The following is a 25,271-nucleotide window of genomic DNA, read 5'->3' as shown; positions in this document are numbered from 1 at the left end:
TTTTTACTTGCTTTACTTTTTATATGTTGTATAAAGCCAAATTTGAAACATTGTGCATTGTCCGGACCACCAAGGTGCCAAACTCTTGGAAATGCGGACATCCAGATATGTATATAAGCTAAGAATAATGACATATTCCAGATTCTTATAACTTTCACATGTAATATGATGGAGTCAAACTCTACCAGGCAGCTTGAGAACAAGGTCGGTATAGTTGGCCCAACAGCTGGTGAACGCAATGGTCACGTTTCCATCTAGTCCATTGCTGACGATGGTGTTATTGGCATCTTTCAGGGTTGCGGTCAGTGTCAGTGAACTTTTGCTTACAGAGACACAGTTCCCCTAGAGATAAAAGCGATGGGATACATTAAAATGACCAGAAATGTGAATACACTACTAAATCATACAATCCACACTTGGACAACAAATATTCCGAATACTGACTGTCACCATGACTTTATAGGACTGGTGCCGCAAAAACTCTATTAATGAGGTCATATGAGATTAGCAAAAAAAAGCTACTTTTGTTCGAAAACAGCACCACCCTTTTAAATGGTACGTGTATGGTATTGCAGCTCAGTTACTGGGGCAATGTAACGTTCATGGAGTTGTTGAAGGAAGGAAGAGGAAGATGGATCTTCTGAAAAGAACAGAAAGGAATCTGTCCACAACAACCATCCATATCTAGCATGACGTCACTGAAGCTAATGGGACTTCCTGTGCTTACTTTTGATGCAACGCTTCTGATATGAATGCCTTCTAAAACATAGCCAGGTGGCACTCTTGGGAGGATTCAAGAGGGAGCTGCTTCTTTGGCCTTCTAATACATTCGGCTATGCACAGGAGCAGGGGCAGACACAGACAAATAATGTGTGTGATTGAAGCCGCTTGCTACTTTGGAGGTTGAAGTTGGCCTCCTTATTTATTAGGTTCTTGTGCAACTGCACAGGCTGCACTATTGCTATGTCCACACCTGCACTAGAGTTATAAGTGGAAACTGCAGCGAGTGGGAAGTAGGCACTGAGCAAACTCTCTCTACATCACTTGAAATCCATGGTAAATCACTTGATATTGAGTAAGAATGTAAGAATTCTCCTTATTATTAGTCATCCTTGTTATATGATATTCATAATAGTCATTGGTATCGTCACTAGTGATGATTGAGCTGTGAAAAACTTGATTGCTCATTACTCGAATCGAGCACATTGGACGCTCAGAGGTACTCAACTCGAGTAGCGGGCAGAATTGAAGTGAATGGGGAACTGAAGCAGTTTTACTAGAGGCTCCTGACTCATGAACTGGTGAGGCCCAAAGTGACAGTCTCTCTCTCTCTCCAGTCCACGAGTCAGAAGCCTCTGGAAAATGAGTACTTGAGAACCACACGATGCTCGGCACTACTCGATACTTAATCGAGCTCCCCGATGCCCATCATCAGAATTTTGGCGAGCAGAGATATACAATCCTTTCAGTCTTCTCTAAAACTAACATTGGTATGAGTAACCACCACCAGAGATAGATGTCACTTTTTTCTTACAATTTTATAAATTTTATACATTTCTGATCCTTGTTGTTCTCATCACATTAAGGGGCAGTCAGATTGCCATATAACACGGACAACGATTGCATAGCAATTTCTTCGGACTGGCCGTCGGCTCTCCTGACCTGAGCGTGACAACACGTATTTCATGCAGCTGTCATGCTTAGGTCAAGAGAGCCGACAGCCAGTTAGAGCATTGCGATGCTATCAACGTACGTGTCATACGGCCATCTGACTGCGCTATAAATGATAGTTACAGATACTAGCACCCATAACTGATATTTTAGGAAATTCTGTTGTGAGAAGTTATCTAATAGTCTTCGTAACCTAACTGTTGATTTTAAAAATAGGAACGATGGAATTGGGTTTTTGGCCGGACATTATGCTATTGAGTTCATATTCTTATCAATAATAATAATAATCATCATCATTTTTATCTCTATAGCACCGAAATATTCTGCAGCATTTTACAATTTTAGAAGAGACTTGTACAGACAATAAACACATTACAGAATAACACATAACTTAGATACCAAAATGAGGGAGAGTCCTGCTAGGAAGCTTACAATGTACAATGTTCAAACTTACGTTGGAATCTACCGCCATTACAAATGGCTGCTGGGAAAGCATTTCTCCGGGGCGTCCCGCCACAGGTTGCTGGATAATTTTAAGTGTAGATACAGTAGCCAAATAACTTCCATTAGACGATTGAGTTCTGTTGACAGTCTCAGATGCCACCTAGAAGACATCACAACACCAATGTCACTAGTTATTAGATTAGTACGTGATAGATGACATGATCCAACTGCCCACCGATGCTACCACTTTTTTAGTAACATAGTCTCAGGACAGGAAAATAATAATAATATAATAATAATAATAATTTTTATTTATATAGCGCCAACATATTCCGCAGCGCTTTACAAATTATAGAGGGGACTTGTACAGACAATAGACATTACAGCATAACAGAAATACAGTTCAAAACAGATATCAGGAGGAATGAGGGCCCTGCTCGCAAGCTTACAAACTATGAGGAAAAGGGGAGACACGAGAGGTGGATGATAACGATTGCTTTAGTTATTCGGACCGGCCATAATGTAAGGCTCGGGTGTTCATGTAAAGCTGCATGAACCAGTTAACTGCCTAAGTATGTAGCAGTACAGACACAGTGGGCAATATAAAATAGCAGCAAAGCTTGGGCTAAGGAGCCATATATTAATCTCCAAGTGATGCTTTGGTGGCACGATATCTAATTCCTCTAGTCTATTCTACAAACAATCTGTATGGGGTGAAATAATCTAATAATACAACAGGATTGGGGGAGCAGTTACCTGACTCCAGGCCGGATCACTAGGAGATGGAACTGGATCAGAAACGGACAACGATGACACAGTGACATTCAACTGCGAGCTGAGACTTCCATTAATAGCGGCAGATGCCAGGTTTTTACTGATATCCTGGAAATTTGTGTATGTCAGTGTGTCTAAATAGGAAAACCAAATTAGCAGAACATCATTACTGGAAATCCACAGACACAGAAAGAAGAAGGGAGGGTTTATTAGTACTGATGCTACATACGCCCGTCTTAAACCTAAAAAAAAAAGTTAGTCCAGCATCCAAGGAGATAAAAACATCCAACTCACCAACTCAAAAATATTGCCAGAATCCGTCCCTTCCTCAGCCCACAATCTACTAAAACTCTTGTGCATGCCCTCATCATCTCCCGCCTCGATTACTGCAACACCCTCCTCTGTGGCCTCCCCGCTAACTCCCTTGCACAACTCCAGTCTGTCCTCAACTCTGCTGCTCGGCTAACCCACCTCTCTCCTCGCTACTCCCCTGCTTCTCCCCTCTGCAAATCCCTCCACTGGCTCCCAAATCCCCAACAAATCCAGTTCAAACTACTAACACTGATCTACAAAGCCATCCACAACCTGTCCCTTCCCTATATCTCTGAACTAATCTCCCAATATCTTCCCTCACGTAATCTTCGATCCTCCCAAGACCTCCTCCTCTCCTCCACACTTATTTGTTCCTCAAACAACCGCCTCCAAGATTTCTCCTGAATATCCCCCATCCTCTGGGATTCCATGCCTCAACATGTCCGATTATCCACCACCCACGGATCCTTCAGACGGAACCTGGAAACCCATCTCTTCAGGAAAGCCTACAGCCTGCAATAACCATTCTGCCGCCTCACCAACCACCCGAGCTGCCGCCTCACCAACCACCCGAGCTGCCGCCACACCCCCACCAGAGCTGCCACCTCACCACCACCAGTGCTGCAGCACACCGACCTCCTGTCTCTTCCCCATTATCCCGAAGAATGTAAGTCCGCAAGGACTGGGTCCTCTCCCCTCTGTACCAGTCTGTCATTGTAAATTTGTTTACTGTTAACGATACCTATAACCCTGTATGTAAATCCTTTTCACATGTACAGCACCATGGAATTAATGGTGCTATATAAATAAATAATAATAATAATAACTTTATTCAAACCATATTAATAAGTTGGATTTTTTTATGAAGAGTTCCCTGGATTTTTGGACTATCTGATTATTAGTTTGCTTTTGCCCTTTGTTGGGGTTTCCATGCACAGAACTGCTGAAATTTGTTTTGTTTATTCTTAAACCAAAACTTGCTGAAGTAGGATGCCCCAAAATTCACATGTTGGGCTGTCCATACAACACAAAGTGAAATCTATATACAGTATGAGCCCTCACATAGCCCCTATACACAATATGAGCACCACATAGCCTCCAATATACAGAACAAACCTCCACATAGCCTCCCTATATTAAGTATGGGCCCTCACATGTCCTTCACACATATAAAAAATAAAAACATCCTGAAGATGCAGATAGCAGTGATATCAGGACGCGAGATATTGGGCAGAGGAGGGCATGGTGCGACCCGTGGACCACTGTTATCAGCCCTTTGCAGACCGGGTTGCACTTTGCCCAGGTCTGCAATAACGAGGCTAAGAGGGTTTTGTAGTAGCTTGGGCTCATCCACAACGGTAAAAGTTCCCAACTTACCTGTTGAGTTACTACTAGTAGAGTTTATTTCTTGGACCGGTGGATCTGCAATTTCTACAGATACGCTTATTCCTCCTGCCGCTCTCTTTCTTCGTTTAGAGCTCTCTGCCACTATCTTTGTAATACGAATTTTGCTTGCCGGAATCTTCAAGAAAAGCGCAAGGTTCCTAACAAGATTATCCCCGTAAAATTGGTCCACGGTCATTGCCGGAAGATTAAATGAGATAACAATCAGAGGAGATGTGCGAATTTCCACTGGAATGGATCCTCTCACCAGGATATACAGCATGTTATAGACACGGTCAAAGAAGTTTTCTCCCAAAATCGTAGAGTTGAGCAGAGGCATGTATTGTCCTATCAGAGGAAGTGACAACATTCATATCATCAACCAACTAATGTTATTGTAATGAAAGAGTCCATCTTGAACTGTCCTCCCATCTATCTTCCTGCTCCCTTTTCGACCGCTTACAATCAGGCTTCCAGTCACACCACTCCACTGAAACTGCCCTAACTAAGGTCACCAATGACCTATTAACCGCCAAGAGCAAGCGACACTACTCTGTCCTCCTCCTCCTGGATCTGTCCTCTGCCTTTGACACAGTGGACCATTCCCTATTACTACAGACCCTCTCATCCTGTGGCATCACAGACTTGGCCCTATCCTGGATCTCGTCATACCTAACAGACTGGACATTCAGCGTCTCCCACTCACACACCACCTCCTCACCTCGCCCCCTATCTGTCAGAGTCCCACAAGGTTCAGTCCTAGGGCCCGTGCTCTTCTCCATTTACACTTTTGGCCTGGGACAGCTCATAGAATCTCACAGTTTTCAGTATCATCTCTATGTGGATGACACACAGATCTACATCTCTGGACCAGATATCACCTCCCTACTAACCAGAATCCCTCAATGTCTATCCGCTATTTCATCCTTCTTCTCCACTAGATTTCTAAAACTTAACATGGACAAAACAGAATTCATTGTCTTTCCCCCATCTCACGCGACCCCCCCACTCTCCCCAGTCCCACAAGCTCGCTGTCCTGGGGTAATCCTTGACACTGATCTCTCCTTCAAACCGCATATTCATGCCCTTTCCACTTCCTCCTGCCTTCAACTCAAAAATATTTAACGGATCCGTACTTTCCCAAGAATCTGCAAAAACCCTAGTCCATGCCCTCATCATCTCATGCCTCGACTACTGTAACCTCCTGCTCTGTGGCCTCCCCTCGAACACTCTCGCACCCCTCCAATCTATTCTAAGCTCAGCTGCCCGACTAATCCACCTGTCCCCCCGCTATTCTCCGGCCTCTTTCCTCTGTCAATCCCTTCACTGGCTCCCCTTTACCCAGAGATTCCAGTACAAAAGCCTAACCATGACATACAAAGCCATCCACAACCTGTCTCCTCCATACATCTGTGACCTCGTCTCCTGGTACTTTCCTGCATGCAACCTCCGATCCTCACAAGATCTCCTTCTCTACTCCCCTCTTACCTACTCTTCCCACAATTGCATGTAAAATTTTTCTTGCGCATCACCCCTACTCTGGAACTCTCTACCACAACAGATCAGACTCTCACCTACCATCGAAACCTTCAAAAAGAACCTGAAGACCTACCTCTTCCGACAAGCCTACAACCTGCAGTAACCACTGATCGACCAAACCGCTGCATGACCAGCTCTACCCTCACCTATTGTATCCTCACCCATCCCTTGTAGATTGTGAGCCTTCCTGGGCAGGGTCCTCACTCCTCCTGTACCAGTTATGACTTGTATTGTTCAAGATTATTGTACTTGTTTTTATTATGTATACCCCTCCTCACATGTAAAGCGCCATGGAATAAATGGCGCTATAATAATAAATAATAATAATAAGAGGAAATATGTTTGTACGTAATCAACAAGGTTAATTTCTTCTGTAAGGCAAAGAAACTCATTGAATTAGCCAGAGTTGCCTGGAAAGTTTATTGTAGTCCCAAATGTACAGTAATGATCATCTTACAGACAGATTCTCTATAATATTAGATACCAACAATATATTTCAGTGGTCCTTAACCCCTTAAGCCCCGAGGGTGGTTTGCACGTTAATGACCGGGCCAATTTTTACAATTCTGACCACTGTCCCTTTATGAGGTTATAACTCTGGAACGCTTCAACGGATCTTGGCGATTCTGACATTGTTTTCTCGTGACATATTGTACTTCATTTTAGTGGTAACATTTATTCAATATAACTTGCGTTTATTTGTGAAAAAAACGGAAATTTGGCGAAAATTTAGAAAATTTCGCAATTTTCCAACTTTAAATTTTTATGCCCTTAAATCATAGAGATATGTCACGCAAAATACTTAATAAGTAACATTTCCCACATGTCTACTTTACATAAGCACAATTTTGGAACCAAAATTTTTTTTCTGTTAGGGAGTTATAAGGATTAAAAGTTGACCAGCAATTTCTCATTTTTACAACACCATATTTTTTTAGGGACCACATCTCATTTGAAGTCATTTTGAGGGGTCTATATGATAGAAAATACCCAAGTGTGACACCATTCTAAAAACTGCACCCCTCAAGGTGCTCAAAACCACATTCAAGAAGTTTATTAACCCTTCAGGGGTTTCACAGGAATTTTTGGAATGTTTAAATAAAAATGAATATTTAACTTTTTTTCACACAAAATTTATTTCAGCTCCAATTTGTTTTATTTTACCAAGGGTAACAGGATAAAATGGATGCCAAACTTTGTTGTACAATCTGTACTGAGTACGCTGATACCCAATATGTGGGGGTAAACCACTGTTTGGGCGCATGGCAGAGCTCGGAAAGAAAGGAGCGCCATTTGACTTTTCAATGCAAAATTGACAGGAATTGAGATGGGACGCCATGTTGCGTTTGGAGAGCCCCTCATGTGCCTAAACATTGAAACCCCCCACAAGTGACACCATTTTGGAAAGTAGACACCCTAAGGAACTTATCTAGATGTGTGGTGACCACTTTGACCCACCAATTGCTTCACAGAAGTTTATAATGCAGAGCCGTAAAAATAAAAAATCATATTTTTTCACAAAAATGATCTTTTCGCCCCCAATTTTTTATTTTCCCAAGAGTAAGAGAAGAAATTGGACCTCAAAAATTGTTGTCCAATTTGTCCTGAGTACGCTGATACCCCATATATGGGTGTAAACCATTGTTTGGGCGTATGGCAGAGCTCGGAAGGGAAGGAGCGCCATTTTACTTTTCAATGCAAAATTGACTGGAATTGAGATGAGATGCCATGTTGCGTTTGGAGAGCCCCTGATGTGCCTAAACATTGAAATCCCCACAAGTGACACCATTTTGGAAAGTAGACCCCTTAAGGAACTTATCTAGAGGTGTGGTGAGCACTTTGACCCAACAAGTGCTTCACAGAAGTTTATAATGCAGAGCCGTAAAAATAAAAAATCATATTTTTTCACAAAAATGATCTTTTCGCCACCAATTTTTTATTTTCCCAAGGGTAAGAGAAGAAATTAGACCACAAAAGTTGTTGTGCAATTTGTCCTGAGTACGCTGATACCCCATATGTGGGGGTAAACCACTGTTTGGGCGCATGACAGAGCTCAGAAGGAAAGGAGCGCCATTTGACTTTTCAATGCAAAATTGACTGGAATTGAGATGGGACGCCATGTTGCATTTGGAGAGCCCCTGATGTGCCTAAACATTGGAACCCCTCACAAGTGACACCATTTTGAAAAGTAGACCCCTTAAGGAACTTATCTAGATGTGTGGTGAGCACTTTGACCCAACAAGTGCTTCACAGAAGTTTATAATGCAGAGCCGTAAAAATAAAAAATCTTATTTTTTCACAAAAATCATCTTTTCGCCCCCAATTTTTTATTTTCCCAAGGGTAAGAGGACAAATTGCACAACAACTTTTGTGGTCTAATTTCTTCTGAGTGCGACGATACCCCATATGTGGGGGTAAACCACTTTTTGGGCGCATAGCAGAGCTTGGAAGGGAAGGAGCGCCATTTGACTTTTCAATGCAAAATTGACTGGAATTAAGATGGGACGCCATGTTGGTTTGGAGAGCCCCTGATGTGCCTAAACATTAAAACCCCCCACAAGTGACACCATTTTGGAAACTAGACCCCCTAAGGAACTTATCTAGATGTGTTTTGAGAGCTTTGAACCTCCAAGTGTTTCACTACAGTTTATAACGCAGAGCCGTTAAAATAATTTTTTTTTTTTTTCGCAAAAATTATTTTTTAGCCCCCAGTTTTGTATTTTCACAAGGGTAACAGAATAAATTGGACCCCAAAAGTTGTTGTCCAATTTGTCCTGAGTACGCTGATACCCAATATGTGGGGGGGAACCACTGTTTGGGCGCATGGCAGAGCTCGGAAGGGAAGGAGCGCCATTTGGAATGCAGACTTAGATGGATTGGTCTGCAGGAGTCACGTTGCATTTGCAGAGCCCCTGATGTACCCAAACAGTACAAACCCCCCACAAGTGACCCCATATTAGAAACTAGACCTCCCAAGGAACTTATCTAGATGTGTTGTGAGAACTTTGAACCCCTAAGTGTTTCACTACAGTTTATAACGCAGAGCCGTGAAAATAAAAATTCTTTTTTTTTTTCACAAAAATGATTTTTTGGCCCCCAGCTTTGTATTTTTACAAGGGTAACAGAATAAATTGGACCCCAAAAGTTGTTGTCCAATTTGTCCTGAGTACGCTGATACCCAATATGTGGGGGGGAACCACTGTTTGGGCGCATGGCAGAGCTCGGAAGGGAAGGAGCGCCATTTGGAATGCAGACTTAGATGGATTGGTCTGCAGGAGTCACGTTGCATTTGCAGAGCCCCTGATGTACCCAAACAGTACAAACCCCCCACAAGTGACCTCATATTGGAAACTAGACCTCCCACGGAACTTATCTAGATGTGTTGTGAAAACTTTGAACCCCCAAGTGTTTCACTACAGTTTACAACGCAGAGCCGTGAAAATAAAAAATCCTTTTTTTTTCCCACAAAAATGATTTTTAGCCCCCAAAATTTTTATTTTCCCAAGGATAACAAGAGAACTTAGACCCAAAAAGTTGTTGTCCAATTTGTCTCGAGTACGATGATACCCCATATGTTGGGGTAAACCCCTGTTTGGGCGCACGGGAGAGCTCGGAAGTGAAGGAGCACTGTTTTACTTTTTCAATGCAGAATTGGCTGGAATTGAGATCGGACGCCATGTCGCGTTTGGAGAGCCCCTGATGTGCCTAAACAGAGGAAACCCCCCAATTATAAATGAAACCCTAATCCAAACGCACCCCTAACCCTAATCCCAACTGTAACCCTAACCACACCTCTAACCCAGACACACCCCTAACCCTAATCCCAACTGTAACCCTAACCACACACCTAACCCTGACACACCCCTAATTCTAATCCCAACCCTAATCCCAACCGTAAATGTAATCCAAACCCTAACCCTAGCCCTAACCCTAGCCCTAACCCTAACCCTAACCCTAGCCCTAACCCTAGCCCTAACCCTAATGGGAAAATGGAAATAAATACATTTTTTTTAATTTTATTATTTTTCCCTAAGGCTAGGTTCACATTGCGTTAGGGAAATCCGTTTAGCGCTAGCGGATTGCGCTAACGCAATGTCTTTTTAGGTGTCGTGTTTAGTGGTCGCGTTAACGTCCCCGCTCTGGAAGATCGGGGATCGGACCTCGGGCGCGCCGCGGACGCTGCAAGCAGCGTCCGAGGCGCGCCACAAAAGAACGGCACCTTGCTAGCGCGAGCCGAAAATGGCATGCTCTAGCGATGCGCTACACCCGAAAATCACATTGCTGTCAATGGGTGCGCTAACGGACCCGTTGCACGGCGTTAATTGTGACATTTTCGCCATGCAACGCTGTCCGTTAGCGTTAACCCATTAACGCAATGTGAACCTAGCCTAACTAAGGGGCTGATGAAGGGGGGTTTGATTTACTTTTATAGCATTTTTTATATCGGATTTTTATGATTGGCAGCCGTCACACACTAAAAGACGCTTTTTATAGCAAAAAAGTTTTTGCATCTCCACATTTTGAGACCTATAATTTTTCCATATTTTGGTCCACAGAGTCATGTGAGGTCTTGTTTTTTGCGGGACGAGTTGATGTTTTTATCGGTTACATTTTTGGACACGTGACAGTTTTTGATCGCTTTTTATTCCGATTTTTTGTGAGGCAGAATGACCAAAAACCAGCTATTCATGAATTTCTTTTGGGGGAAGCGTTTATACCGTTCCGCGTTTGGTAAAATTGATGAAGCAGTTTTATTCTTCGGGTCAGTACGATTACAGCGATACCTCATTTATATCTTTTTTTTATGTTTTGGCGCTTTTATACGATAAAAGCTATTTTATAGAAAAAAATAATTATTTTGGCATCGCTTTATTCTGAGGACTATAACTTTTTTATTTTTTTGGTTATGATGCTATATGGCAGCTCGTTTTTTGCGGGACAAGATGACGTTTTCAGAGATACCATGGTTATTTATATCCGTCTTTTTGATCGCGTGTTATTCCACTTTTTGTTCAGCGTTATGATAATAAAGCGTTGTTTTTTGGCTCGTTTTTTTTTTTTTTCTTACGGTGTTCACTGAAGGGGTTAACTAGTGGGCCAGTTTTATAGATCGGGTCGTTACGGACGCGGCGATACTAAATATGTGTACTTTTATTGTTTTTTTGTTTTTTTTTAGATAAAGAAATGTATTTATGGGAATAATATATATTTTTTTTCTTCTTTATTTAGGATTTTTTTATTTATTTTTTTTTACACGTGTGGAAATTTTTTTTTTACTTTTTCACTTTGTCCCAGGGGGGGACATCACAGATCACCGATCTGACAGTGTGCACAGCACTCTATCAGATCGGTGATCTGACATACAGCCGGGCAGGATTAGAGCTGCAGCTGCAGCCTGATCCTGACCCGGAAGTGCTCCCTGCAGGACCCGGATGCAGCCCGGCGGCCATTTTGGATCTGGGGACTGCAGGGAGAAGACGTTCGGTACACGGTGAGCACATCACCGTGTACCGATCGTCTCAGGGAAGCCCGCAGGGAGCCCCCTCCCTGCGCGATGCTTCCCTGCACTGCCGGCACACCGCGATCATCTTTAATCGCGGTGTGCCGGGGGTTAATGTGCCGGGAGCGGTCCGTGACCGCTCCTGGCACATAGTGCCGGATGTCAGCTGCGATAGGCAGCTGACACCCGGCCGCGATCGGCCGCGCTCCCCCCGTGAGCGCGGCCGATCGCATATGACGTACTATCCCGTCACTGGGAATTAAGTCCCAGGTCACCTGGACGGGATAGTACGTCTTATGGGATTAAGGGGTTAAACAAATGTGGTCATGGAGGATTCAATACCTTACCCTCATAAGTAGGTTCCTTCAAGGTATAGTCCGATCCCTTCCATTGTATATTTGTAGGGTTTATATAGACATTATTAACATAGACATCCAAACGTTGAGGATTTGAGTAGTAAATTCCTATAAGTACAGACTGCAAAAAAGAAATATAATGAAGTCAGTGGTGGGATGCTATGGAGCAGAATGAAGGCAAGCCAAATATTTTAAAACTATCATCATATGCATTTATGAAGAGGTCGATGTTGCCTGTAGTTAGGAACTCTTACATATTACAGATCCATAGACACTTCCTATGCTACACATATGGTGTTGTATGAAAAAAGGTGCAACGTGAACCAAGAGTTCGTATAATATGGTAATGTGTATGTAGTCTCTAATAGGGTTGAGCGAAACGGATCGTTCATTTTCAAAAGTCGCCGACTTTTGGCACAGTCGGGTTTCATGAAACCCTACCTGATTCCTGTGTGGGGTCGGCCATGCGGTACGCAACTTTCGCGCCAAAGTCGCGTTTCAATGATGCGAAAAGTGCCATTTCTCAGCCAATGAAGGTGGACGCAGAGTGTGGGCAGCGTGATGACATAGGTCTCAGTCCCCACCATCTTAGAGAAGGGCATTGCAGTGATTGGCTTGCTGTCTGCGGTGTCACAGGGGCTATAAAGGGGCGTTCCCGCCGACCGCCATGTTACTGCTGCTGATCTGAGCATAGGGAGAGGTTGCTGCCGCTTCGTCAGAAGCAGGGATAGCGTTAGGCAGGGTCCATTAACCCCCAAACCGCTTGTGCTGTAGTGATTTCCACTGTCCAACACCACCTTTTGTTTGCAGGGACAGTGGAAGCTACATTTTTTTCCCTCAGCGCTGTAGCTCATTGGGCTGCCCTAGAAGGCTCCCTGATAGCTGCATTGCTGTGTGTACGCCGCTGTGCAAACCAACTGCTGTTTTCAAAGCACAAATCCTGTTGTTCCTTCCTTTCTGCACAGCTATCTTGTTTGTTTGTCCACACTTTTGATTTAATTTGTGCAGCATTCCACTCCTTGTTATTGCTGCTTGCCATACCTTGCTGAGATTACTGCAGGGAGATAGTAATTGTAGGACAGTCCCTGTTTTTTTTTTGTTTTTTTTAATTCTCCCTGAAAAAAACTAAATAGTGGGAGATTAATCTTGGCATTTGTGCTTGAGTGCCAGTCGTGTGTGCCATCTCTCTCCAATTGTGGGGCACAGAAAGCCTAGTGTCTATAATCCTTTTTTTTGTTGTTTGTTTTTTTTAATTCTCCCTAAAAAAAAAAAATAGCGGGAGATTAAGATTGGCATTTCTGCTAGAGTGCCAGTCCTGTGTGTGCCATCTCTCTCCAATTTTGGGGCACAGAAAGCCTAGTGTGTAATACTGGCTTTGATTTCTTGGCAATTCTCCCTAACAAAAAAAGTAGTGGGAGATTAAGATTGGCATTTCTGCTAGAGTGCCAGTCCTGTGTGTGCCATCTCTCTCCAATTTTGGGGCACAGAAAGCCTAGTGTGTAATACTGGCTCTGATTTCTTGGCAATTCTCCCTAACAAAAAAAGTAGTGGGAGATTAAGATTGGCATTTCTGCTAGAGTGCCAGTCCTGTGTGTGCCATCTCTCTCCAATTTTGGTGCACAGAAAGCCTAGTGTGTAATACTGGCTCTGATTTCTTGGCAATTCTCCCTAACAAAAAAAAGTAGTGGGAGATTAAGATTGGCATTTCTGCTAGAGTGCCAGTCCTGTGTGTGCCATCTCTCTCCAATTTTGTGGCACAGAAAGCCTAGTGTGTAATACTGGCCCTGATTTCTTGGCAATTCTCCCTAACAAAAAAAAGTAGTGGGACATCAAGATTGGCATTTCTGCTAGAGTGCCAGTCCTGTGTGTGTGGCATCTCTCTCAAATTGTGGGCCACAGAAAGCCTAGTGTCTGCAATACTGTTTTTTTTTGGTTTTTAATTCTCCCTTTAAAAAAAAAAAAAAAAATGGGAGATTAATATTGGCATTTGTGCTTGAGTGCCAGTCGTGTGTGCCATCTCTCTCAAATTGTGGGCCACAGAAAGCCTAGTGTCTGTTTTTTTGTTTTTTGTTTTTTAAATTCTCCCTGAAAAAAAATAAATAGTGGGAGATTAATATTGGCATTTGTGCTTGAGTGCCAGTCGTGTGTGCCATCTCTCTCAAATTGTGGGCCAGAGAAAGCCTAGTGTCTGTTTTTCTTTATTTTGGTTTTTAAATTCTCCCTGAAAAAAAATAAATACTGGGAGATTAATATTGGCATTTGTGCTTGAGTGCCAGTCGTGTGTGCCATCTCTCTCAAATTGTGGGCCACAGAAAGCCTAGTGTCTGTTTTTTTGTTTTTTGTTTTTTAAATTCTCCCTGAAAAAAAATAAATAGTGGGAGATTAATATTGGCATTTGTGCTTCTGTGCCAGTCGTGTGTGCCATCTCTCTCAAATTGTGGGCCACAGAAAGCCTAGAGTCTGTTTTTTTTTTTGGTTTTTAAATTCTCCCTGAAAAAATAAAAAAAAAATTGTGGGAGATTAATATTGGCATTTGTGCTTCAGTGCCAGTCCTGCGTGTGTGGCATCTGTCTCATTTTGTGCCACAGAAAACCGAGTGTGTAACATTGTGCCTGATTTTCCTTGCAGTCTCACACACCTATAAAGGGATATCTAAATCCTACAGAAGTTTGAGTTCACCTTGTAAGTTGTTTTACAGTAACAAATACCATTACTTTGGTTACGTTTTTAAAACAATGAAGAAGTCTGGTGGAAGATGTCGTGGCCGTGGGCGTTCATTGCCAGCTGGTAATGATGGTAGTGGTGGTGGAGCATCAGGTGGTCGTGGGAAAAACAATATAGCACCTAAGTCTCGAGCTGTGGAGCCAGGTTCGTCGTCTGGCTACACAAGGCCTCGAACGCTCCCTTTTCTGGGAGTAGGAAAACCGCTTTTAGAGCCGTAGCAGCAAGAGCAAGTTTTGGCTTTCCTTGCTGACTCAGCCTCTAGCTCTTTTGCCTCCTCTTCTGAAACTGGTAAATGTAAAAGCAGCGCGTCGTTAGTGGATGTTCACAGTCAGGGACAAGTCGCTCCATTGTCCTGTTCAGCAAAAACAACAACAGAGAAGGATGCGTCAGGCGACACAACGGGTTACTCCATGGAGCTCTTTACACATACCGTTCCTGGGTTAGAAAGTGAAACAGTTAACAGGCCATTCCCATTACAAGTTGAATCGGACATGGAGTGCACAGATGCACAGCCACAGCCAGATTACTATGCTGTTCCTTTGACTCAGACCACCACATTGCCCTCGCAGTGTACTGATCCAGAATCAGACCCTGATGAGACTATGGTGCCCCGGTCACAAACGCTATACCACCGGCTTACACGGTAACACAGACGAAGTTGCACATGAGATAGAAGAGGAGGTCATAGATGACCCAGTTGTTGACCCAGATTGGCAGCCATTGGGGGAACAGGGTGCAGGCAGCAGTAGTTCTGAAGCAGAGGAGGAGGGGCCGCAGCAGGCATCAACATCGCAACAGGTTCCATCTGCCGGGCCCGTATCTGGCCCAAAACGCGTGGCAAAGCCAAAACCAGTTGGAGGACAGCGTGGCCATCCGGTTAAAGAAGCTCAGTCTGCAATGCCTGAAAAGGTATCCGATGCTAGAAAATGTGCAGTCTGGCATTTTTTTAAACAACATCCAATTGATCAGCGCAAAGTCATCTGTCAAAAATGTTCAACTACCTTAAGCAGAGGTCAGAATCTGAAAAGTCTAAATACAAGTTGCATGCATAGACATTTAACCACCATGCATTTGCAAGCCTGGACTAACTACCAAACGTCCCTTAAGGTTGTAGCACCCTCGGCCAATGAAGCTAGTCAGCAACGCTACATCCCTTCCGTCACTGTAAGGCCACCATTTTCCGCACCACCTGCAGTATCTGTGCAGGTTTCGTTGCCAGGCCAAAGCAGTCAGGGTCAGGGAATCACCAGTTTCGTAGTAAGAAACACTGCATCTAGGGCACCGGCAAGAATACCGTCTCCAACCGTCTCTCAGTCTGCCATGTCCACCGGCACCCCCGCTAGTTCCACGATCTCCAGCTCTCCAGTCCAGCTCACCCTACATGAGACTCTCGTTAGGAAAAGGAAGTACTCATTCTGGGTAAATCTGACAGGGGTAAATCTGACAGGGAGAAGGACTTGGGGATCCTAGTTAATGATAAACTTACCTGGAGCAGCCAGTGCCAGGCAGCAGCTGCCAAGGCAAACAGGATCATGGGGTGCATTAAAAGAGGTCTGGATACACATGATGAGAGCATTATACTGCCTCTGTACAAATCCCTAGTTAGACCGCACATGGAGTACTGTGTCCAGTTTTGGGCACCGGTACTCAGGAAGGATATAATGGAACTAGAGAGAGTACAAAGGAGGGCAACAAAATTAATAAAGGGGATGGGAGAGCTACAATACCCAGATAGATTAGCGAAATTAGGATTATTTAGTCTAGAAAAAAGACGACTGAGGGGCGATCTAATAACCATGTATAAGTATATAAGGGGACAATACAAATATCTCGCTGAGGATCTGTTTATACCAAGGAAGGTGACGGGCACAAGGGGGCATTCTTTGCGTCTGGAGGAGAGAAGGTTTTTCCACCAACATAGAAGAGGATTCTTTACTGTTAGGGCAGTGAGAATCTGGAATTGCTTGCCTGAGGAGGTGGTGATGGCGAACTCAGTCGAGGGGTTCAAGAGAGGCCTGGATGTCTTCCTGGAGCAGAACAATATTGTATCATACAATTATTAGGTTCTGTAGAAGGACGTAGATCTGGGTATTTATTATGATGGAATATAGGCTGAACTGGATGGACAAATGTCTTTTTTCGGCCTTACTAACTATGTTACTATGTTACTATGTTACTATATTCTCACATCCGCTTACACAAGGTTTGAACGCCCACATTGCTAGACCAATCTCGTTAGAGATGATGACCTACCGGTTAGTTGAAAGCGACGCTTTCAAAGCCCTGATGGACTACGCTGAACCACGCTACGAGCTACCCAGTCGACACTTCTTTTCGAGAAAAGCCATCCCAGCCCTCCACCAGCATGTTAAAGAGCGCATCGTCCATGCACTCAGGCAATCTGTGAGTACAAAGGTGCACCTGACAACAGATGCATGGACCAGTAGGCATGGCCAGGGACGTTACGTGTCCATCACGGCACACTGGGTGAATGTGGTGGATGCAGGGTCCACAGGGGACAGCAATATTGGGACAGTTCTGCCTAGCCCACGGTCTAGGAAACAGTTGGCTATAGGCGTTCGCCCCCCTCCTCCTCGTCCTCCTGCAGAAGCGAGAGCTCGTCCACAGACCGCAGTGGCACAACCACTCCATCCGCAGCTGCCACTGTTGCACACCAGGTGTCCCATTATGGTGCAGCTACTGGCAAGCATCAGCAGGCTGTATTGGCTATGAAGTGTTTGGGTGACAGACACACCGCGGAAGTTCTGTCCGAGTTCTTGCAGAAAGAAACGCAGTCGTGGCTGGGCACTGTAGATCTTGAGGCAGGCAACGTAGTGAGTGATAACGGAAGGAATTTCATGGCTGCCATCGCCCTTTCCCAACTGAAACACATTCCTTGCCTGGCTCACACCTTAAACCTGGTGGTGCAGTGCTTCCTGAAAAGTTATCCGGGGTTATCCGACCTGCTCCTCAAAGTGCGTGGACTTTGCTCGCATATCCGCCGTTCGCCCGTACACTCCAGCCATATGCAGACCTATCAGCGGTCTTTGAACCTTCCCCAGCATCGCCTAATCATCGACGTTGCAACAAGGTGGAACTCAACACTGCACATGCTTCAGAGACTGTGCGAACAGAGGCGGGCTGTTATGTATTTGTGGGAGGATACACATACATGGGCAGGCAGTAGGATGGCAGACATGGAGTTGTCAGGTGTGCAGTGGTCGAAGGTACAAGACATGTGTCAAGTCCTTCAGTGTTTTGAGGAATGCACACGGCTGGTAAGTGCAGACAACGCCATAATAAGCATGAGCATCCCCCTAATGCGTCTGCTGATGCAAAGTTTGACGCACATAAAGGAGCAGGCGTCTGCAGCAGAGGAAGAGGAAAGCCTTGATGACAGTCAGCCATTGTCTGGTCAGGGCAGTGTACAGGACGAGGTAGCGGGCGAACAGGAGGAGGAGGACGAGGAGGATGATGGGGATGAGTATTTTTTTAATGAGGAAGCTTCTCCGGGGCCACTGGAAATTGGTGGCGTGGCAAGGCCGGGTTCTGGTTTTTTGAGGGACACAAGTGACGTAGATTTGCCTGAAACTGCCCCTCAACCCAGCACAACCGCAGATTTGACAACTGGAACTTTGGCCCACATGGCGGATTATGCCTTACGTATCCTCAAAAGGGACACACGCATTACTAAAATGATGACCGATGACGATTACTGGTTGGCCTGCCTCCTTGATCCTCGCTATAAAGGCAAATTGCAAAATATTATGCCACATGAGAACTTGGAACTAATATTAGCAACCAAACAATCAACTCTTGTTGACCATTTGATTCAGGCATTCCCAGCACACAGCGGCGGTGATCGTTCTCACACGAGCTGCAGGGGGCAGCAGACCAGAGGTGTTAGAGGTGCACAAATCAGAAGTGGCGTTGGACAGAGGGGTTTTCTGACCAGGTTGTGGAGGGATTTTGCTATGACCGCAGAGAGGACAGGTACTGCAGCATCAATTCAAAGTGACAGGAGGCAACATTTGTCCAGTATGGTTACTAAATATTTTTCATCCCTTATCGATGTTCTCCCTCAACCGTCATTCCCATTTGATTACTGGGCATCCAAATTAGACACCTGGCCAGAATTGGCAGAATATGCATTGCAGGAGCTTGCTTGCCCAGCAGCTAGTGTGCTATCAGAAAGAGTATTCAGTGCTGCTGGTTCAATATTAACCGAAAAAAGGACTCGTCTGGCTACCCAAAATGTTGATGATCTAACCTTCATTAAAATGAACCACTACTGGATTTCGAATTATTTTGCCCCAACTTTCCCGGCTGACACCTAGCTTTCCAATGAAAAGGTCTTGCTTGTGGACTGCTCTGACTGAGTTTTCCAATCTTGTAATTTGCAGCAGCTGTTTGTCCAGCATACGACATGTTTACACCTCCCTAAATGGCCAAACTCCCCCCACGGGGCCGTGGTCTCGCCACTTGGCGCAAGCACCCGTGAGAGTGCCGTATGTCTGAAGAGGTGGGTGTGCACGCTTTTGGTCGACGGCACTACCACTGGGTCCCTCATAGTACAATAAAGTGTCTCTGGCGGTGGTGGCGCGCAACCAACGTCAGACACACCGTTGTAACATGAGGGGCCCTGGGCCTGTACTGCCGGCCACAAGACAGTTTCCCCCCTCCAGCTCAAACAGTGCTCTACGATTTGCAAAATTATCTCTCACAGCTCCACCAATGTTTAGTCTATGCGCTGACATCCTTCAATGCCTGGCACTGACAATACCAATGTGTTGACATGTATGATGCTACTTAAAATAGTCTGGGGCAGTGTCCTATATTTACACCAGTAAATACTTTGCGCCAAATTACTAAGTCAGAAACACAGCAGAGGAGCCCACCCCTGTACCTAAGTATGCCACCCTTTTGTTTTTTGGTTTTGTTGTATTGCGAGACATTAACATCTATTTAATTTTTTGGGAGTACTAACTGTCAGACACTCCTTACAATCGGCCTCCGCTGACAACACCAATGCTGCCTGTGTACCCCTGCAAGTTAATTCCAAGTGCATAGAGCCTACTTTTGTTATGTTAGGCCTACTAAGCCTGTCTGTGGTCCCTCCTTCCAATTGTCCTCCACTGACCACACCACTGCTGCCCGTGTACCCCTGGAAGCTATTTTAAAGTGCCTACAGCCTACTTTTGTTATGTTAGGCCTACTAAGCCTGTCTGCGGTCCCTCCTTCCAATAGTCCTCCACTGACCACACCACTGCTGCTCGTGTACCCCTGGAACCTATTTTAAAGTGCCTACAGCCAACTTTTGTTATGTTAGGCCTACTAAGCCTGTCTGCAGTCCCTCCTTCCAATAGTCCTCCACTGACCAGACCAATGCTGCCCGTGTACCCCTGGAAGCTATTTTAAAGTGCCTACAGCCTACTTTTGTTATGTTAGGCCTACTAAGCCTGTCTGCGGTCCCTCCTTCCAATAGTCCTCCACTGACCACACCACTGCTGCCCGTGTACCCATGGAACCTATTTTAAAGTGCCTACAGCCTGCTTTTGTTATGTTAGGCCTACTAAGCCTGTCTGCGGTCCCTGCTTCCAATAGTCCTCCACTGACCAGACCAATGCTGTCCGTGTTCCCCTGGAACCTATTTTAAATTGCATAGCGCATCCTTTTTTTAATTGTAGGCGTACTAAGTCTGTCTGCGGTCCATAATTGAAATTGTCCTCCACTGACCAGAGCAATGCTGCTTGTGTACCCCTGTAACCTTTTTTAATCTGCATTGAGCCAAATTTTTTGTTTAAAGCCTACTACCTGTGTCTGTCTGCGCCACTCAATACAGCTGTCCTCCTCTGAAAAAAGCTGAGCGTCAATAGTCTGGTTTTCAGCCTATAGGAATTTGAAAGCTGCATTGGGGCTACTAATTCGGTAGGGCCTACTAACGGTGTCTGCCGCTCCAAGGTGTTCTCCAGGTTGCCTCTCCATAGCTTCGATCTTCTAGCTCTCGTTCAGTAGTTGTTGAAACAACACTGCATTAGGCCTACAAGTTGGGTCTGGGTTGTAGAGACGGTGTCTGCCGCTCCAAGGTGTTCTCCAGGTTGCCTCTCCATAGCTTCGATCTTCTAGCTCTCGTTCAGTAGTTGTTGAAACAACACTGCATTAGGCCTACAAGTTGGGTCTGGGTTGTAGAGACGGTGTCTGCCGCTCCAAGGTGTTCTCCAGGTTGCCTCTCCATAGCTTCGATCTTCTAGCTCTCGTTCAGTAGTTGTTGAAACAACACTACATTAGGCCTACAAGTTGGGTCTGGGTTGTAGAGACGGTGTCTTCCGCTCCAAGGTGTTCTCCAGGTTGCCTTTCCTGAGCTTCTATCTTCAGGCTCTTGTTAAATAGTTGTTAAATGGAACAACTGCATTTGGCCTACTAGTTGGGTTGGGGCCTACTATCGGTGTCTGACGCTCCTTGCTGTTCTCCTCCACTGAACAAAGCTGTGCCGCCTGTTTACTACTGTTGCCAATTTTGAACTGCATTTAGACTACTTACTGATTTGGGCCTACTCTCTGTGTCAGCCTCTCATTACAGTTGTCCTCCACTGCAATGCCCCCTGGTTAGTCCTGTTACCAATTTTGAACTGCATTTAGCCCACTATATTCTTTGGGCCTATATCTGTGTTTCCTCCTCATCCTGCCCATTGCCCAGCCAGTGATAGATGAGTCTGCTGGTACATTGACCCATAACGCAACATTCCTCGTGCACGCTACACAGCAAGATTGTGACCCTGCTGAAAGTCAGGTTCCTCTTCCCGCATACCATACCACCTTACACGGGGACAAAGAGGAAGGTGCAGATGAAAGTGCAGGTTCCTTCATCAGGTGGGGGGAGGAATACTTGTTGGCGACGTCACTGGCACAGGGCCCCTCATAGTACGCAAAAGTGTCGCTGCCGGTGGGAGGCGCCCCCGCCGTCTAAACACACCGCCGTACTTTGAGGGGCCCTGTGCCAGTGCGAATGCCAACGTGTGGGCCCCCCCTGCTTGCTCAGGATCACAGCACTTGCAAAGTTGAAATACTTACCTCTCCCTGCTCCACTGCCGTGACGTGGTCCAGATTTCCTGGGCCCACTAAATACTTGAACCAGCCCTACCCCCCACAACTTTAGCCAAATGACCCCCAATTTCCAATGCCTTACTATTATTATAAGGTAAATTAAGATTGACAAGCTTCAATAACAAGAATGGATGTTTTTGCCATTAAAATGGGCACTGTACATATTTTCCTGGCCTCCACTCACTGCCGACTATGCTCCCCCATTGACTTGCATTGGGTTTCGTGTTTCGGTCGATCCCCGACTTTTCACGATAATCGGCCGATTCCACTCGACTCGACTGTTGAGATAGTCGGGTTTCGCGAAACCCAACTCGACCCTAAAAAACTAAAAGTCGCTCAACCCTAGTCTGTAATGGTGTTTCAGTAGGAGAACTGCCTGACAAATGACCTATTACAACAGATGGACTTCGTAGAAAGGAGTCCTCGACTCAGGACGCCAATCTAAGAACCAACCTAAATTGAAAGTGGATGTTATCAGATAGTTTTCACTGGGGGCATGTACTTCTTCCTGTACGATGCTGACCAATCATTAGCAGGCAACAACAAAAAGAATAGCACTCCCCATCATAGCTTATTGTGTTTGTTGTAATGATACAGCCGTGATCACCTGGTCTAACCTCCTGCATAAGTCAGTGTTTGAGGAGGGGCAGTGCAGCTGAGTTTAGCTGTGTCACATTATGAACCCTTCTTTCAAATCTCCTAATTACTGAGTGTGTCAGTATTCACACTTTTGTCTGCTGTGCTCAAGCAACTTGTAATTGCTGAGAGGTGAGAACAGGGAACAACACTTACATCTCACACAGGAGCAGCCTGACTGTTCTGGACTACTCCTGAGTGATATGTAATGAGATCCTGCCCTAATCTCACTGCAAAAGAAGTACAAGTTGAGCATGACAGAGAAGAGTGTGTTAGTGAGACAGAGCTCTCATCCCTGGACAGGCAATGAAGAGGAGGAGCAGCACAGCAAAGCTGACAGTGCTATGAGGGGAATAGAGCTGATAGAAGAGTTTGCAATGTGACGCAGCTAAACTCAGCTGTGCTGCTGCTCCCCCATTCTGTTGTAAAAAGTTAGAGCAGAAGTTTGGCTTGGCTTTAAAGTTGGTGCAAATTTTTTCATAGTACCCAATCCATCAATCACGTCAGTAATTGATGGCTACTAGCTGGAAGACTAGAGAACCACAATCTACCTGTCGGCATCCATGAGTCTTCTGTTGATTAGCTGGCCTGGCATGTTGCGGCATGTAGCACATGTGACTGTGAGACAAACCCTTTAACTTAAGGGATTATTTTGAAAAATATACAATATGTGACTTAGTGTTAGTCATCCATGACCGTTAGCAGTTACCATTTGCTTGTCTCAGTATCTTACCTTTGTGTTGTCTACGTTGAGCAGCAGCAGTCGGAGACTCTGGGGGCTCGTGCTGGTAAAAAAGACGTCAAATGACTTGTTGGTAGCCACTATAGAGTGAAACAAGGAGACCCTCTTCTGACAGGTGTATCCAGAGCACCAGCCATGGTCTTGGGGACCTAAAATAAAATATAGAGCAGTTCGATTAAACCACAAGAATAAGTACAAAGAGGAGATATATGAATGGAAATCGTAAATAACACATACCATTGATGAGGTCCACATAGCCGTCTCCCAGCACAGCCACGGGTGACAGGCGTCTCGTCTCAGTGTCGGCATCAAGGCTTTCTATAACAAGCATTTCATGGTTCAGGCCGCTGCATCTGTATGCCTCCCAGGCTGACATGTTTACACATGTGTTATCCCTGATAATGCCTGGTAAAAGCAAACACAGAATATAATAAGATGTCCAAAACTGGGAGGAGAAAAAAAAATAGAGGGATACATATTCTGCATTTATGAATGAATGTCCATTTGATCATGGTCCCTGAGATCGGCTCCTGGGGACTGATTTGCTGGAAGCAAAGTTTCAGTTTCAAATTATGTCCAATTTGCCTTTTTTTCTCAGTTTATTGCGTTACTCCAATACACACAAAGGAAATAAACATGTGTATAACAAAACGTGCAATTGAAATAATTTTCTGGAAGAAATGCTTCATTTTCTCAAACAATTTCAACACTTTCAGCCATGACTGTAACTATATGCGTTCTTCTCACAAAATTAGAATATCATCAAAAAGTTAATTTATTTGATTTCTTCAATACAACAAGTGAAACTACTATATTATATAGAGTTATTACAAACCTTGATCTATTTCAAGTGTTTATTTGTGCTAATGATAATGATTATGGCTTACAGCCAATGAAAACTCAAAAGTCATAATCTCAGTAAATTAGAATACTTTATAACATCAGCTTGAAAAATGATTTTAAAATCTGAAATGTTGGCCTACTGAAATGTATGCTCAGTAAATGCACTCAATACTTGGTTGGGGCTCCTTTTGCATGAATTACTGCATCAATGCGGCGCGGCATGGAGGCGATCAGCTTGTGGCACTGCTGAGGTGTTATGGAAGCCCAGGTTGCTTTCATGGCAGTCTTCAGCTCGTCTGCATTGTAGGATCTGGTGTCTCATCTTCCTCTTGACAATACCCCATAGATTCTCTCTGGGGTTAAGGTCAGGCGAGTTTGCTGGCCAATCAAGTACAGTGATACTGTTGTTTTTAAACCAGGTATTGGTACTTTTGGCAGTGTGGACAGGTGCCAAGTCCTGCAGGAGAATGAAATTTCCATGTCCAAAAACCTTGTCGGCAGAGGGAAGCATGAAGTGCTCTAAAATTTCCTGGTAGACAGCTGCGCTGACCTTCGTCTTGATAAAACACAGTGGACCTACACCAGCAGATGACATGGCTCCCCAAACCATCACTGATTGTGGAAGCTTCACACTAGACCTCAAACAGCTTGGATTGTGGCCTCTCCACTCTTTTCCAGACTCTGGGAACTTTATTTCCAAATGAAATGCAAAATTTACTTTCATCTTAATACAAAACCTTGGACCACTGAGCAACAGTCCAGTTCTTTTTCTCCTTGGCTCAGGTAAGATGCTTCTGGCGTTGTCTATTAGCTTGACACAAGGAATTCGACACTTGTAGCCCATGTAGTGGATACGTCTGTGTGTGGTTGCACTTGAAGCAATGACTCCAGCAACAGTCCACTCCATGTGAATCTCTCCCAAATTTTTGAATGGCATTTTCTTAACAACCCTTTCAAGGCTGCAGTTATCCCTGTTGCTTGTGCACCTTTTTCTATCACACGTTTTCCTTTCACTGAACTTTCCATTAATATGCTTGGATACAGCACTCTGTAGACAGCCAGCTTCTTTAGCAATGACCTTTTATGGCTTACCCTCCTTGTGGAGTGTGTCATTGACTGCCTTTTGAACATCTATCAAGTCAGCAGTCTTCCCCATGATTGTGGAACCTACTGAAACAGAGTGAAGGACCTTTTTAAACGCTTAGAATGCCTTTCCTGGTATTTTTTGTTAATTATTCTAATTT

General features: G+C 44.6%; 1 protein-coding gene across 1 annotated transcript in view; it reads right to left on the bottom strand.

Annotated features, from left to right (window-relative positions):
- Positions 1 to 25,271, bottom strand: part of PKHD1L1 (PKHD1 like 1) — a 262,674-nt gene that overhangs the window by 11,670 nt on the left and 225,733 nt on the right. The window contains exons 70-76 of the mRNA XM_069731788.1: positions 23,422 to 23,589; positions 23,176 to 23,333; positions 11,971 to 12,100; positions 4,579 to 4,932; positions 2,872 to 3,023; positions 2,126 to 2,275; positions 186 to 342 (exon numbers count right to left, since the gene is read on the bottom strand). Of these exons, the coding sequence (XP_069587889.1) occupies positions 186 to 342; positions 2,126 to 2,275; positions 2,872 to 3,023; positions 4,579 to 4,932; positions 11,971 to 12,100; positions 23,176 to 23,333; positions 23,422 to 23,589 (1,269 nt within the window). The remainder of the gene's footprint in view (positions 1 to 185; positions 343 to 2,125; positions 2,276 to 2,871; positions 3,024 to 4,578; positions 4,933 to 11,970; positions 12,101 to 23,175; positions 23,334 to 23,421; positions 23,590 to 25,271) is intronic.

This window comes from Ranitomeya imitator, chromosome 6 (genome assembly GCF_032444005.1).
Source record: "Ranitomeya imitator isolate aRanImi1 chromosome 6, aRanImi1.pri, whole genome shotgun sequence".
NCBI classification, from domain to species: Eukaryota; Metazoa; Chordata; class Amphibia; order Anura; family Dendrobatidae; genus Ranitomeya; species Ranitomeya imitator.
This window is presented reverse-complemented; position numbering and strand designations above follow the sequence as displayed.